This window comes from Parasteatoda tepidariorum, chromosome 2 (genome assembly GCF_982258835.1).
Source record: "Parasteatoda tepidariorum strain Cologne lab strain chromosome 2, Ptep-v5.0, whole genome shotgun sequence".
In the NCBI taxonomy this organism is placed as follows: Eukaryota; Metazoa; Arthropoda; class Arachnida; order Araneae; family Theridiidae; genus Parasteatoda; species Parasteatoda tepidariorum.
The window spans coordinates 7,924,872-7,940,129 of record NC_141756.1 but is presented as its reverse complement, the minus strand read 5'-3'; the positions used below and the strand labels follow the sequence as shown (position 1 = coordinate 7,940,129).

The 15,258-nt window shown below is 27.1% G+C and overlaps 1 protein-coding gene across 6 annotated transcripts in view; it reads right to left on the bottom strand.

Moving 5' to 3' along the window:
• Positions 1–1,406: 1,406 nt before the first annotated feature.
• Positions 1,407–15,258, bottom strand: part of LOC107453332 (uncharacterized) — a 49,132-nt gene continuing 35,280 nt past the window's right edge. For 2 of the 6 annotated variants that reach the window (XM_071177107.2, XM_016070112.4), the window contains exons 2-6: positions 10,383–10,517; positions 8,032–8,166; positions 7,024–7,132; positions 5,456–5,600; positions 1,407–3,672 (exon numbers count right to left, since the gene is read on the bottom strand). In XM_071177107.2, the coding sequence (XP_071033208.1) occupies positions 2,803–3,672; positions 5,456–5,600; positions 7,024–7,132; positions 8,032–8,166; positions 10,383–10,517 (1,394 nt within the window). In that variant the 3' untranslated portion in view covers positions 1,407–2,802. Of the gene's footprint in view, positions 3,673–5,455; positions 5,601–7,023; positions 7,154–8,031; positions 8,167–10,382; positions 10,518–13,659; positions 13,819–15,258 lie in introns of those variants that run through there. The other 4 variants (XM_016070115.4, XM_016070114.4, XM_016070111.4 and 1 more) reach the window with 4 other exon arrangements.

The following is a 15,258-nucleotide window of genomic DNA, read 5'->3' as shown; positions in this document are numbered from 1 at the left end:
GGTCTTTTCTATTTTAAATTAAATTAATAGTATAATATCGAAAGACAATACTCAAAGCAAACAATGCCAACCAAGTTAAAAAAAAAAAAAAAAATCAGATTTTTAAGATTTTTCAAGTTGAATACTGAGAAAAACTTCCTTTTTAATTATTTATAAAAAATACAATCAGTTTCTTGATTTTAAAAAATACTTAAATATTGGGCACCAGCTACAGTTATTTAGACCTTTTAGTGGCCAGATGCTCATTATTTTTCAAACTCCAATAAATTAATTTATCTCATAATTTGTTATTAAGTTAAGAATGCATTTCAAAATTTTTTTTTTATATCATACAAAATTTATAATGAATGTAATAATATTTTTACTTATTATTTTTTATTACCCACATCACAAACTGTAAATATACTTGATATATACATATTTTAAGTTAGAAAATGCTAGCTTAACAATTAACTAAGCATTTACATTGATTGATAGTCTATTAAAAAACCTAAGCAATGTAAATGGACAAAGTTGAACCTTATAAAAGTAACATCAATTTCGCTGCTTTAACTACAAATTGTGAATAAGGCAACAACATATACAATTATACAGTATTAAGACACATTTATTTTTAACAATATTTGTGCAATATATTTTCAACACTTCAAGGCACTATATTGGACCTAAATTGCTTATTATTTAAAAGGCAATTTGAGAACTATAGATTGAATCAGCAATGTTAACAAATAAACATGATTAAAAGACTTCACTAAGAAATTTAAAAGCTTGGAAGACAACAAAATGTTTTAAAACTTAAATTTGAAAAAAGAAATTTGAATATCTATTCTTAAAACATTCAAGAAGAAATGATAAAATAAGAAAATTATCTGATATGATACATGAAATCTAAAAAAAATAACGCCTTTTTAAAGTTCATAAATAAATTATAGTTTAATTTTTAGTACACTAATTAATTTAAATTAACAATACCATATTTTAATTGTCATCATTTTTATGTTAATTATTTTTTCGTAACATTTATTTATAAAATTAAATTTAACAAGTACAAAACGTAAATAATGAGTTCATATATAATAATTCAATTAAATTAAAAATAAAGTATATTACTAATTAAAATATATTACTATTGAAATTGTTTTGAATTTATATTTGTTTTTAATCAAATTTAATTAAGTATTCTAGCAAACTTAAATTAATAACACATCTAATTTGCTGATTTTATCAAATTAATATATTATTAAAATGTTTTTAAAATATTAGAACATTACAAATAATTTTATCTGACAAGTATTCATTAAATATCTTGAAAATTAACGTTTATAACCATCAATATTCATGTAAAAAAATCATAGTCCAATTTAAAACTCAATTTAACTAACAATAATGGAAACCTATAAGTGACATTTTGAGCAGATCTATTTAATAGCAAAATAATACATGCATGAAAACATAATGACTAGAATGATATGACTGGACATATGTTGGGAAACAATCACAATATCATGTTTCGAAAACAAGCGGATAGTTCTGGACTAATTATCTGGCAGAAAATAAGTTGAAATAGTTAAAATTTCAAAATAAAATTTAAAAAAAAATCAGTATGTCAAATAGATTTTCTTAATTTAAAAAAATTTTTTGAACACAAAACAGAAAATATGTTTATACCATACAAAGGTGCTACTTTAAAATAAGATAATACATATAAAACAAATACTATAAACTCTTAAAAGAAAATTTATTCAAAAGTACACAATACATTTGGTCACGTTTTGTGTAATTATTTTTCTGCATATTGTAAAAGTTTTTTTTAGGAACATAGCAAAAAAAAAAAAAAAAAAATTAAACGTTTACTTGCTTACATTTTATTAAAAAAGTTTTACAATTAGTAAACACGCAAAAAAAAAAAAAAAAAAAAAAAAATAATAAAAAATCTATCTTAAAAGGAGCAAAAAAATTTTCTTTATTTTTCATAGAATTCACTAAGAAATGAAAAGAATATGGCAAAATTAAATAAATAATTAAATAGAAAGAAACATAATTTTATTGATTTATCTGTATGTACTAAAAAAGAGAGATTAGTATTCAAAATTAAAAGAATTTTTAATTTTTTTAAAAAGTGTAGGTAAATGAAATAAATAGCAAAACTATGACACAAGTTAAACTGAAATAATTTTAATGAATTCCAGATAATTAGTCCCTAACAGTATAGGTATTTGAATGATTTTTTTTCTTCGTATTCTGAATCACAACAAATAACAGTACAAATGTCAAACTAAATTAAACTGCTTAAACATTTAGCAAATACTATATGATTACTAACAAATGTTATAAAAATAGAGAGCAAACAAATAATCCATCAGTTAATACTCAAAAGTATTTCTACAAAAAATGTTTTGAATATAATTTTTAATTAAAAAGAATAACAAAACACTTTATTTTCGCCATAAAGCGCAGCTCAATCATGATATTTTATGCATTAAATGAATACTCTGTCTAAATAAATAAATAACCATAAAAATTATATTCTTTTATCCTTTACACATCTAATTATATATATGTATGACAAACAAGCTTAATAGATGCATCTAATTGACAAATATAATTTTTAGTACTGTACAATACATGCAGATTTTATAAAACCTCAAATAAAATCTAATGCTTACTATCAATTGAAATAATGAAAAATGTTTCATTGATTGAATGATACAAGCAACACAAACCTGAATATCATCACAGAACGATACAGAATTTTCCTGAATGCTATGAGAGTGAAATAATTGCTTGGCTAAGACACTAATTTTACACATGAGAATCAGGCACAAATCCCAAATTATCATAGGCGAGTGTAGGCACATCACTAGAGGAATCACTATGGTGTGATGAATTGTCATTTTGAGATGTAGACGGGATGGATTGTTCAAACCTTTGGCTATCAGATTTAAGTAGTTCTTTTAGAAGAGGAAGGTTTAAAACAGTATCAGATGAATGAGATGAAAGGAATGGTGACCCAGGTAACGATGAAGCATGGGTTGGTCTTTGGGCACGTTCACGCCGAGGATTCGGTGGCGGCGTGAATGACGTAAGCTGCCCTAACCTGATAGGACTGGACTGCATGCACGTAGACAGTGAGCTGTTTAAAACACCCTCTTCACACGTTATTTGAGACGGCAGCACAACTCCAACAGCATCATCAGAATTAGTGCAAATGCCCAATGTCTTTTTTTCTAAATTAGCTTTGCACTTGTCGCAGTCTGCATTAGCGGTGGTAGTTTTTGCACATTCTTCACAGAGGTAAGGCTGTGATGTGGAAGATGCAAACTGACTCTCACCCCAACTTGAGATTTGGTTTGAAAGAACGCATGTGGATGACATATTATCTGAAATGGGATTTTCTGGGGGAAGTGAATTCGCAGGTGAGATAACTTCTACAGCAGCAACCATATTAGAAGAACTACTCGTTTCTGGACAACTCAGATTAGGATCAGTTTGCTCTTTATCTGCACTGGTACTGGCAAGATTTCCAGCTTCCACATTTGGTCTTGGAATGCAATCAGAAAGATATGGTAAAGGAAGGATTCTCTGACAAGTAGGGAAATGAGATCCAGATTGATATGTTGGATTATTAACATTTCTAGATGCTGAATATTCAGGAGGAGGAATACCATAAAACTATATAAAAAAAAGAAAGAAGCATTCACAATTTTTATAAGTGTTATTAAAGTAAATAAACTGTAATGCAACTTAAATGAAATTATATTACGAAATAATTTGAAATTAGGTTGTTCAATATTAAATCTAGCTATGTTCAGGGATAACAAACCCTGTAATAAGCTTATTTTCAAAATAAGCTTATGGCTAACATATCAAAGCACGACTACGAGCAGGAATTTCTTCTGAATCAGAGCAGCAGCATCAATGCATTAAGGTGGGACGTTGAATAACATTTTAAATTTTTTTAAAATTAGAAATAGAATAAAGCATTACTCTAAAAAGTTGTTCCTATACACAAATGAAATAGTTTAAAGCTTTTTCTAATTTATAGAAATCTTAATGGCTCTATCAGTAATTGAAAAGAATAATTGAAATAGAGAAAGAACATTACAACAGTATGCAAATATATATATATATACATACATACATATACAGGGGTGAGTGTGACACAAAGTGAAAAACCCTGAACTTTTATGTGCAAAATATCTATATAAATTTCTATACCAAATGTTTCATATTTAACACAATTTTTCGAACTAGCATTTATAATTAAATTACCTACTAATGAAGAATATCACACTTTTAAAGTAACTAATTCAAGAAAACTTACTTCTTACAAGAATCGAGATATTGGATTTTCAAAATATTGGCAAAATACAAATTGCGAAATTGAGTTTTAAATCAAGTAAATACGAATCCTGATGCATAATTTTTTGATCACACGAATATGAATCGAAATGCATAGATTTCTAAATCATGAATAAATAACAAAATTGATTTTAGGTATTACAACAACGTAAATACATATTGCAACGTTGGATTTTAAACTGACATGAATATGAACCACAAATTGGGTTTTAAAAATGCGTAAATACAAACCAAGACATTGGATTTTTAATTCGCATGAACAGGAATCATGAGAATAAGAATCACAACACATAACTTTTAAATCGGGTAAATCCGAAAATCGATGTTTGACACTAAAATCGTGCTAATAAGAATCACGATATTAGCAGATTATGACGCAGTTCCAAGTATTCAAAATGGCAAAAATCCGTTAGCAACAAAAGAATCGAAATGGGGGCAGAATCATGCATATGCAATTCTCTTGTTAACGGGATTTAGTAAAATTTCGTCAGATTATAAGTTTTTGATGCACGGAAGTCTGCTAACTATGGTCCTGAGATACGCAGAATTCTGCAATATTCGTGGAAAAATCACATGCCCTGCTTCCAGATTTTATACCAGAAGAATGATAAGAAAATTCCGGAATATAAATCTTATATATATTTGTATTTATCTTTGGAATTATATTATTTTTGGAATCTGAAAGACTTTCACTCCAATTCCTTCCTTGTCTTTGATAATTCTGCGTTTTAAAATGCAACTAAAACTTATCATAGATAGAAGTAAACTTTCAAGATGGCAGTAAAAAGCATTCTTTTTTTGTACGACTGCTTTAAATGTTTGACTAAGACACCTTGCTGATTCACATAGTTTGTAGATAAAAGATGATCCATTTTTGAATTGAGTTACAATGAATAACAAAAAATTTAGTTTAATATTAAACTATAGAATACTAGAAGATATTGCTAGACAAATTTCATATAGGTATTTTTGTACTTAGAATTTGAACATCAACTTTAGAACACAAGGTATGAGGGCAAATTTTATCTCAGATTCTTGAAAAAGAATAATTAATAATATTTTTAAAGAATAAATAAACTATTTTAAGGTTTACCGTTCGTTCTATCTGTAGAACTTCTTCATATGATGGAGGCTTATCCACAGCTCTCATAGCAGCTATTTCATCACTGATGGAAAATATATCACTGTTACGATTGGATTCATTTTGTGGCAAGTTTTGTTCTCGTCTACAAAATGACCTAAAATAAATTTAAAAAAAAAAAAACATGCATTATTTAAAAGTATAAAATATAACATAAATAAAATATGAATTAAATAAATTATAAAATAATTTTGCATCTTATTACTGTAAAAAACATTTTAGGAAAAATAACTAATATTAAAAAATGCTATCTTCCAAATGACGATGGATTGAAAATTTAATTAAAGAAAAAATGGAAATAGAATTTGTTACATATATAACCAGGATATTTTCCTCGTCTAGTATAAAAATGAGTTACATTGTTCCTTAAAAATATGGTGCAGTTCACGAGAAAAAGTTAACAGCAGATCCTAGTTTCCTAAGCAGAAAACAGTTAACACAACATTATTATTTCTTTCCAATCATTTTTGGATCACCTGGTAGCTAAATGCATAAACAAGAGGGTTGACACAAGGGATATTAAAAAAAAAAAAAGAATCTAGTAATAACAGATTTTATAATGAACTATATACTATTAATTTTTTTAAGTCTAACCAAGCTTTTCATTTTTTAAAATGATTCACAAAATGTAGAAAAAAAAGAGAAAGAAACAGAGCGATTACTTAGATTTTATGAAGATAATGGTAAAGACTTCTTATGATATTAATGTATTTAAATGACAAATTTTTTTTTTTAACAATGATAGTAACATTAGAAAACATAATTTTTGAAGAAAAAAAATGAATATATTAAGAATTTTTTTAACTATAAAACTTACATTTGTAAGGATTACAAATATAACTGTAATACCTAGATATTGTTTGCATTTTAAAACAATTCTAATTTTAAGAGTGTGTGCTGAGTCTGAACAAGACAGCAAAACTTTACTGGGTAATAGAAAGCATTGAAATGAGCAATATTTGCTATAAAATGTATGATTGAAACACAAGCAGTGAGCAGTTTTTCACTGTCTTACTTAAAGAATTAACGCAAGAATGGGAAAAGATGCTTCAGAAATTTTTTTACTCACTGAAATATGATTGCTGCAGAAAGAAATCGCCCAAAAGAAGTGAATAACATACATTTCCAAAAATAGCAAGCAATTTCTTTAAACAATTATTTGTACATCAAACACATTTCCATGATTGAAAGGTTTTCTGAAGCATCTTTTCCCATTCTTGTGTTAATTCTTTAAATGTGACAGTGAAAAACTACTTTTTAACTTCTCACAGCTTGTGTTCTGATGATACATTCGATGATGAATATTGAGTAGATGTGTTCTATCACCCAGTAATGTTTTGCTGTTTTGTCCACCCCTCTAGTTTTTATTTAAAAAAAACTAATTTCTTGCCTTTTCTTTAATTAAAAGTATAAATCATTTCTCGCATGCAGCTAAAGATAACAGTTTAGAAAATTGATTATGCGACAGTGATGTGTTAAAATGACAACAATATTTTTTAACAATGATAATAAAATCATACCGTCTCACAATGCAGGCAACAAATATCCCAACAACTGCGACAATGAAACAGGCCGCAGCAACAACAGCGGCTTTATATACTTCCTGAGCTTTCAAATTTGAAGGATCATCTGAAAAAGTTTGGACAAAATCTATAAAAAATAAAGAGTCTTCCTAATCAATAAGAGTCAAATACAACATTGAAATCAAATCAGATCAGTAAGTTCCGGAGCATGCATAGAACTTTAAACAAATAATCCATGGAAAAAAAACCCCACCCCTTTTTAGTTTAAAAATAATGACATCACTAAATAAAAAATATTTGAGAGTCATAATTTTAATAGTAAAAAAAAAAAAAAAAAAAATCCACCTCACACTACTCTGTTTTATTTCGGTTTCTGCATTAAAAAAAAAAAAAAAAAAATTTAAAAAGAATTTCATATGAAAGAAAACATTTGCAATAAATGAAACTTGAGGGGGAAAATAAGACATAGAAACATTGTGTCAAATACAAAGTTTTTAAAAGTAACCCTATACATAATAATGATTTGTATCTAAACCAAAACAACATAAAAAGCACATATAAAAATAAATTGAAAGCTGTTGCAGTATATAGTATAGCTGTCTTTATGTTATAAAAGAACTGCAATACTCATAAAAGAAAAATATTCTTATTTTAGGCATTAAGAAAAATGTTTGTTATAAATTATATCCTTATGACGATTTCTTGTGCCTCCTATCTTACTGTTTTATATCAAAACATAAAAATAACTATGTTTTTAAAATAATTTGTACGTCTCATAAAAATTTTATTCAATGATTTGAAAAAAAGTGACAGAAGTAAAAACTGCATATTTAATAAAATTTTCAAAATAGCAATCACTACTTATAACTGATTATTTTAACAACTAGTTACATCAACACATAACTTATCATAAAAAAGTGAATATTTTTTTTTAAAAATATGCCTGACCATAAGGAAAGTTTATATATGAGAATGAATGAATAATAAAAAATTATTGTCACTTACATCTCAAAATACAATCCCGCCCATTGAAAAAGTAATTGGGTGAACATGTGCAGCGTGAATTATCAGGGTTGCAGTAGGTGTTTGGAGTGTAAGCCAAACATTGCCCAGACACTTCACAAGGACCAAACATGTGAACTAAAAACATAATATTCAATTTTAAATTTTACAACAAGTGAAAACAAATCTAACAAATAGAAACAAAAGAGCTTTGATACATATACCAAATTTATAATGCAAAATTTTAAACAATTAATGTTTCTAATTTGTATAATGAATTAATCAGTTACGATATAAACATAATTAAAATGAAATTCATGTAATAACTCCACAAGCTTAAATATAAAACCGTAGATAAGAAACTGAACCACAGGAATTATATAATACAAACAATTTAAGAGTTGGTTATTAAATTGTAAAAATTAATAAATGACAAAAAGATCAAAAGAATAACATAAACATTATAAATGAAACAAGTTTTTACTTTAAAAACATGTTTAACAGTGCGAAAAATAAATTAAACATTAATAATAATTCAGCTTATAAGATATATAATCCCTACACATCACTTATATCAGTGGTCTCTAACCACAGCCTGGGTTGCAGCCCGGGCTTCGAATCAAATGGTATCAGGCTGCCCAAAGAACATTAATTAAATTACTTAAAGCTTTATTATTATGGTGTATGTTTCACGTGTGCGCAAAACTTACCATGGTTAACCGGGGATTAAAAAACATCATCTTTAGTCCCACTAATACTGCGTATGTAAATGCATTTTATTTTTAAAGGCATGTTTAAATACAATTAAATTGCAAAAAATTAAAAAGCTGCAACTTGCATCAGATAACAAGCAAGGTCTCCTTGCAAAACAATTTATGTCTAACTTGCAATGAAAATTCTACACGCTGTTTATAATTTCTGTTTTATTATGTAGGCATTTATATTATATTAAAGGTTCTTTTTTTATAAGGTTCTTTTCTTACATATTATATTATTATTTTCTTAAGGCTCTTTTTTTAATATAATTTTACAAAAAATAATTATTTGTCATTTGAAAAAAATGTTAATAAAATAACTGGTAAGAGTAGTTTGTTCCTAAACAATTTTTGAATCTGCAGAACTTTGCTAATCAAAATTCTTGTTGTAGAACAATCGAAATAATTCAGCTCTAGGTATTATTATTGAAAAGATGCTATCAAAAACTTAAAAATCTATGCAAGAATAAAATTATAATTAAAAACACTTAACTAATGAAGGAATACGAATCTAGCATCTAATTTCATCACAAACAAAAAATTCGCGTACATTTTTAAAATCTAAAAAACTTTAAAAATTGAATAATCAGTAGCATTGAGAAGAAAAAAAACTTTTTTATCCCTAAAATATCATATTACTATACTAAAAAGCAATATTATTATTAATCTTTTTAACATTATAAAGAATAATTTTGTAAATGTTCAGTCAGTGACTTATTATCAAATCAAAATCAAATACAGGTGGTTAATGATATCAATTAAAATGTTTGAATGATTTCAAGATTTATATACAGAAGAGTCCATTAATCAGCAACACTATGAAAAAATACCATAACTTACAGAGGTCGTGATAGGGTGTTTATATTCACTAATTTTTGTCTGCAAGACCAAAACAAATTTATGGCCCCTTTCATGCCACATTAATTCTGTGACCAAACAATTGAGTCTTTTTATAATAAAATTGATTAATTTCAGTTGGAAAAATTCACTATAGTAAAAATTTTGTTAAATGGAGGATAGAGATTTTTGTAGTTATTAAAATATGTTACAAAATTTCTAGTCAATGTTGTAAGTCCAAAATATATAATTATGACTTTCAAATTAAATAACATGCATTCCAAATGAGTATTAGAAATAAGATTATAGAATTCAATAGTTATACTCTATCCTCAGAATGCAAGAATTGGAGGTACAGGTATGCATTAGAGCAAATTTGTTGCATAGAAATTTTAACTTTCAGTTTCAACTTTTCTCAAAAATGATAAAATTTGATAAAGGAAATCAACTCCTTTATTCTAAGGAGAATATTTTAAATGTTAAACTTTCAAATTAAAACAAGGAGAAATTTCTTTATAGGGAGGCTTCATTGTAGAGAGACTCTACAGCACCTAAAATAGCTAAAAAAAAAAATTATTTAAAAGTTTAGAAGTCTAACTGGTATACATTAAGAGGACTTGGAAGAGTGGAAAATGAGCATTATTAAAAACATAATGTGTATAATTAAAATTAATCTCGTTAAAAAAATATGAAGCACACAGAGACACTAATAAATAAATAAAAAATTTCTTCAGGCCATTAAAAAAAGAAAAGAAAAATTACCTTTTGAAAAGCAGCCGTACTTGGGCCAATCAAAGAACAGATCACCAGGTTTACACACACAATGACCACTTTTACATATCAAGCGATAAGCAGCATTGCAGTTGTCATCCACGGAACACTGGGCCATATATAAATCTATATAAAGCAAAATACCAACTTTAGGCAAATAAAAACAAACTATATTTGAATTATTAGATTTGATTTCCTACATAATTTTAAAGAACTAAATTTATAACAATTAATCATTATTGAGTTTCACTTGTAGGAAGTTTGGGTCTTCCTTTACTCAGGAAAAAACTAAAGTGAAAAAAATCTTTAATAGCTACTTGTGAAAAGATATATTATCATAGCTGCCAATAGGGATAGGTAAATCCAATAGATTTTACGAAACTAATATAAATTTTATGATAATTGTTGCATAATGTAATAAATATTTTACACATAGGGAATTTTAGGGATTTTTAGTCATCAAAATAGAAAAACTGCAATGTTTTCCAGTTATGATGGGCATTAAATGAACTTGAAATGGCATGTATCATGTTTACTGATAATTTTGAATAATAATAGGCATTTAATTTATGAAAGATAGTTTACATATTTTTTAATTGATTTAAAAAGGCATTTCTGAATAAAAATAAACTGAACATCTTAGGACAAAAACAGTTTTAAACTGATTTTTATAAATGAGGCTTGCTAGATATAATACTTATTTAAATATTCAAGAAAGCAATAATCTGTACCCAAATTCTATTTCAATAGGGATTTTTTAGGAAATTTACTCAATTTTAGGGAATTTTCTAAAATGTACAAAGACCAGGAGAATTTTCTGTTAAACCAGTAGAAATTGGAAAAATTCAGTAATCTACTGGAAAATTTAGTTGAGTCAGCAGCTATGTATTATGCTTTTTTTACATAGCTGCCAAATAATATTTTAAAGCAGAAATTTGTACAACAATTTATCATATTTTCTAGTAGTAGTTAACACATTATAATAGTAAGCTATTTATTTAATTATGTGATCCTTAAGCTAATTAAACCAGATATTTTAAACAAATATCCATAATCGTTAAAAACTACATTGTTGCAAAAATAAAAATTTCCTAAGAAAAATTTAACCAATAAAAATAAAATTTTAACAAGGTATTTTTTTACACGAAAATATTTATAAAAGTCAGTATTTATAGTATATATTTATGGTATCTATTTATAATAGTTAGTATTTACAATAATTAGAATCAAACTTATGAACACAAATAATTATATCCATCTACAATTATCCTCACAATGTTTAAAACTATTTAAAAGAAGAACAGTCACATAAATTATTTAGGTTTAAGTGGTTCACAAGTATGCTGAAACATGCCATTTTGTGACAGCAGAGACTGCAAAACAAAATTGCAAATAAAAAAAACAAAACAATACTATTTCTTTACAATTATTGTTAGTCCTAGGGACCAACAATCCATGCATAATGTACTGTTTAGATAATAAAATGGTGGTTTAGGATCAAAGACCACCATTAATTTCAAGCCCTTTAAACAACTGAATCTCCAATGATAAACTATTGAATGATTTATACAAAACAAAGATGTATAATATAAAAAGACATTTTTTTAAATAAAAAAGAAGCAAAAATCTGAAAATTTTCTGGTACTATATTAACTTTTATTTGTTTAAATTTAAACTATTCTTATAAAACTTATATAAAGAATTCATTAAATATAGTTGCTTTAATTTTTTTCAGCTTTTTCTATTGTCTTGGTAGAAATCTAAACCTTGTAGTAACAACTTTCAATGGCAATAGGTTACGATAACTGACTATTTCTTAATATACAAATACCATCACTATTAAAACACATATTAATTCTTTTGATAAATTTTACAGTTAAATAGATGCATTTGCCACAAATAATATTTATAGCAAAACTTAAGTTAGCTGCATTGTTACTTGCAACATTTGTCAAAACATTAACAATTAAGTGAATGCATAAGTTGTTTATAGTAAAGTTAGAGTTAGTGGTATACTTTTTAACATGATTGGATACAGCATTAACAATTAACTGAATGCATATGTAACATAAACTGTTTATTCGAAATGAAGTTTGTAGAGCTGCTTTTTTACACTACTAGATATAATGTAAGCAATTAAATAAGATGTGCATGCAACAGAGGATTTTAGAAATATATAGATTGTTATTTACACTGATAATTACTGACTTCTAAATAGTGGTGTACTCAATGGAGTCAAGAGGGGATATGTGTCCTCAGTTGCCAGCCTTATTGGACTGCTAAATTCATGAAAAATATTTAAAAATGAATTCCAGAGAAACACTTTTTTCTTTTTAGTATCCTCAGTTTCATTTGTTGATCGCAGGTCCCATAACTTCTTCAAATTTTTATTAAATTTAACTAAAATTTGAACAGGGTGTTAATTGATATTGTTATTTGTTCTGCATGGCGTGTTTTTCTTAAAGTTATGTTTCTTATAAAAAATTTAATTAGCGATATGTTGACTGTAAAATGTCTTTAGATAAAACGCTCATCAATCAATAAAAAAACAATAAACACAATCAGAAACATTTAAGAATAGAAACTGCATTAGTAACACACTTTGCTCAATTTAAAACATAATCGAATGAAAATTTGGAAAGTTATCGAGTTAATCGTTTTTAAAATGATTATGAAAAGTTGTAAAAATTTATTCTACGCAAAAACGAAACAAAAATTGCTGTTAAACTTAACTACGCCTCTTTTCCAAACTTAGTAGAAAATCTCCACCAAAATTTACACATCAAACAACGTGTTTTATTCAAAACACATTTCAAAGGTCGAAAGTTTTAAATGTAGCTTAACTGAATACAACAAGCAGCAACGAACACAATTTATAAAATATATGATGAAATTATCGATTTTATTAACAAACACGCAGTTTTGTATGCTATTAAGTGCATGCATATCCTCATGCAGTAAATATATAAATATTTTAAAGCGATAGCTCGTTTATAAACAAGCAAAATAACACAAAATTATAAAATATTGGACTTGTTGCAAAAAAAGATATGACAAAACTACTCTTAAGTTTAAAAAAAAAAAAGCGATCGAATAATTATTGGTCAAAAATATTAGTAACCTCATTCATCAGAATCCTTTAACCGCAATAGTACAGGAAAATTTTTCGAATTAAACGCTCAAAAATATCCTAATTTGTTATGTTCATACAATATGGACAAAGAACACTAATAGGTAAAAAAATCATAGAAATACAAGCTAAACGCACTTTGAATTTCCGTCGATATCATACAATATCTTTATGGAATAAATTAAAGCTCATTAGATTTAATAAATAATAATAAAATCACGATAATAAATACAGTAATTAATAAGGAAGGCACTGCTATATTCGTCGTTTCTATAGTGACAGGGGCGAAAGCATAACATAGAGTTGAGTTGTTTGAAAATATTAAACGATACAGGATTGAATTGCCTGCGGTTAATGCGTCATCAAGGAGCTTTGAGGCGTGTGCGCGCTATTGTGTTAGTGAGAATGAAAAGTTGCCCATTCAGCTTTCGATTAGGTATTTTCTTTAGCTAATTTTCCTAAAAACCAAATAAAAGGGAAATCAATTCTGGAAGATGCATCAAAGTTTGATTTATAATGTGCAATTGACTTTATTCTTGATAGTGCTTCGTGTTATCAACAGAAAAGGACAGTATTTGAAGAGGTTCAACTTTCGATAGAAGCTTTGCTTTGATTGATTTCTATTTTTACATCATTTTATTTTTAGATATAATTATTTGTTTTCGATGGCAAAAAATTTGAGGCAATTTTTCTCTTTTTGGGTGCACTATTAATTGTCGTAGGTACTTTATTTACGTCGCACTTGAGCTGCCCAAAGAGCTGTTGGTGACGGTCTGGGAAACATCCCTGAGGATAATTCGAAAACATGCCATCACAATTTTGATTCCCTGCAAAAAAGATGACTCCTTCACTTCTCCGCTCCGATCTGCATGTAAAGTCTAGCATTTTACTGTAGAACAGTTTAACGAGGACATATATCACGCACCCTCGGTCCCTACACGGGCTGATCAAAGTTGTCAACCACTAACTCACTGACCGCGGCCGGTGATGCTTGACTTAGGTGTTTTATTACGAATCGTCGTTTAACGATCAGTCCACTGCGGGACGCATTATTTGTTAAAGCACTAATTTGTTAACTGGAATTAAGATGTTTAAATTTCCTGAAGGCCCATCAAGACGAATTCAAAGGAGTAATGCGTTTAGGAGGAATGATTGAAACAAAAATAATCAAGTTCTGTTATGAGATAAGAGAAGACAGCAAGATCTCCTGTAGGTTTTGCGATAGATGGTGAATAAATCTATTATTAGTTCAATATATAATGCCCTAGACACAGGTGCGGTTTCAAAGGGGGAGAAAAACCGGTATATATCTGAAAATAAACCGGATTGTTTGAGATTTTTTTTTTTTTGTCTTTTTAAATTCCTAGAAATTTTCAAAATTACATTCTTGAGTCCTTTTTAATTTTATTCAAAAGCTGTCTATGTTTATCCAGCATATTATTATTCTTTTACATTTTTTTATATTTCTAAGAATAATTAAGACAATATAATATAGTAAGATTTCATTATTCCATTAATTACTCTCATAAATTTTCTTGACCAAAAATTGAACTATGATTATTGAAATGAAATTTGATAAAAAAAAGTAAAGGTCTTGTAAATACAATACAAGATTATAATATGTCATATTAAGTCTATTTTTCTAATTAGAATTAGATGGTAAATAAGAATAAATATCATAAATTTTTATTCGTAAATGCAAACAACACACCATCTGTAGAGGAAATAAAAATCTGT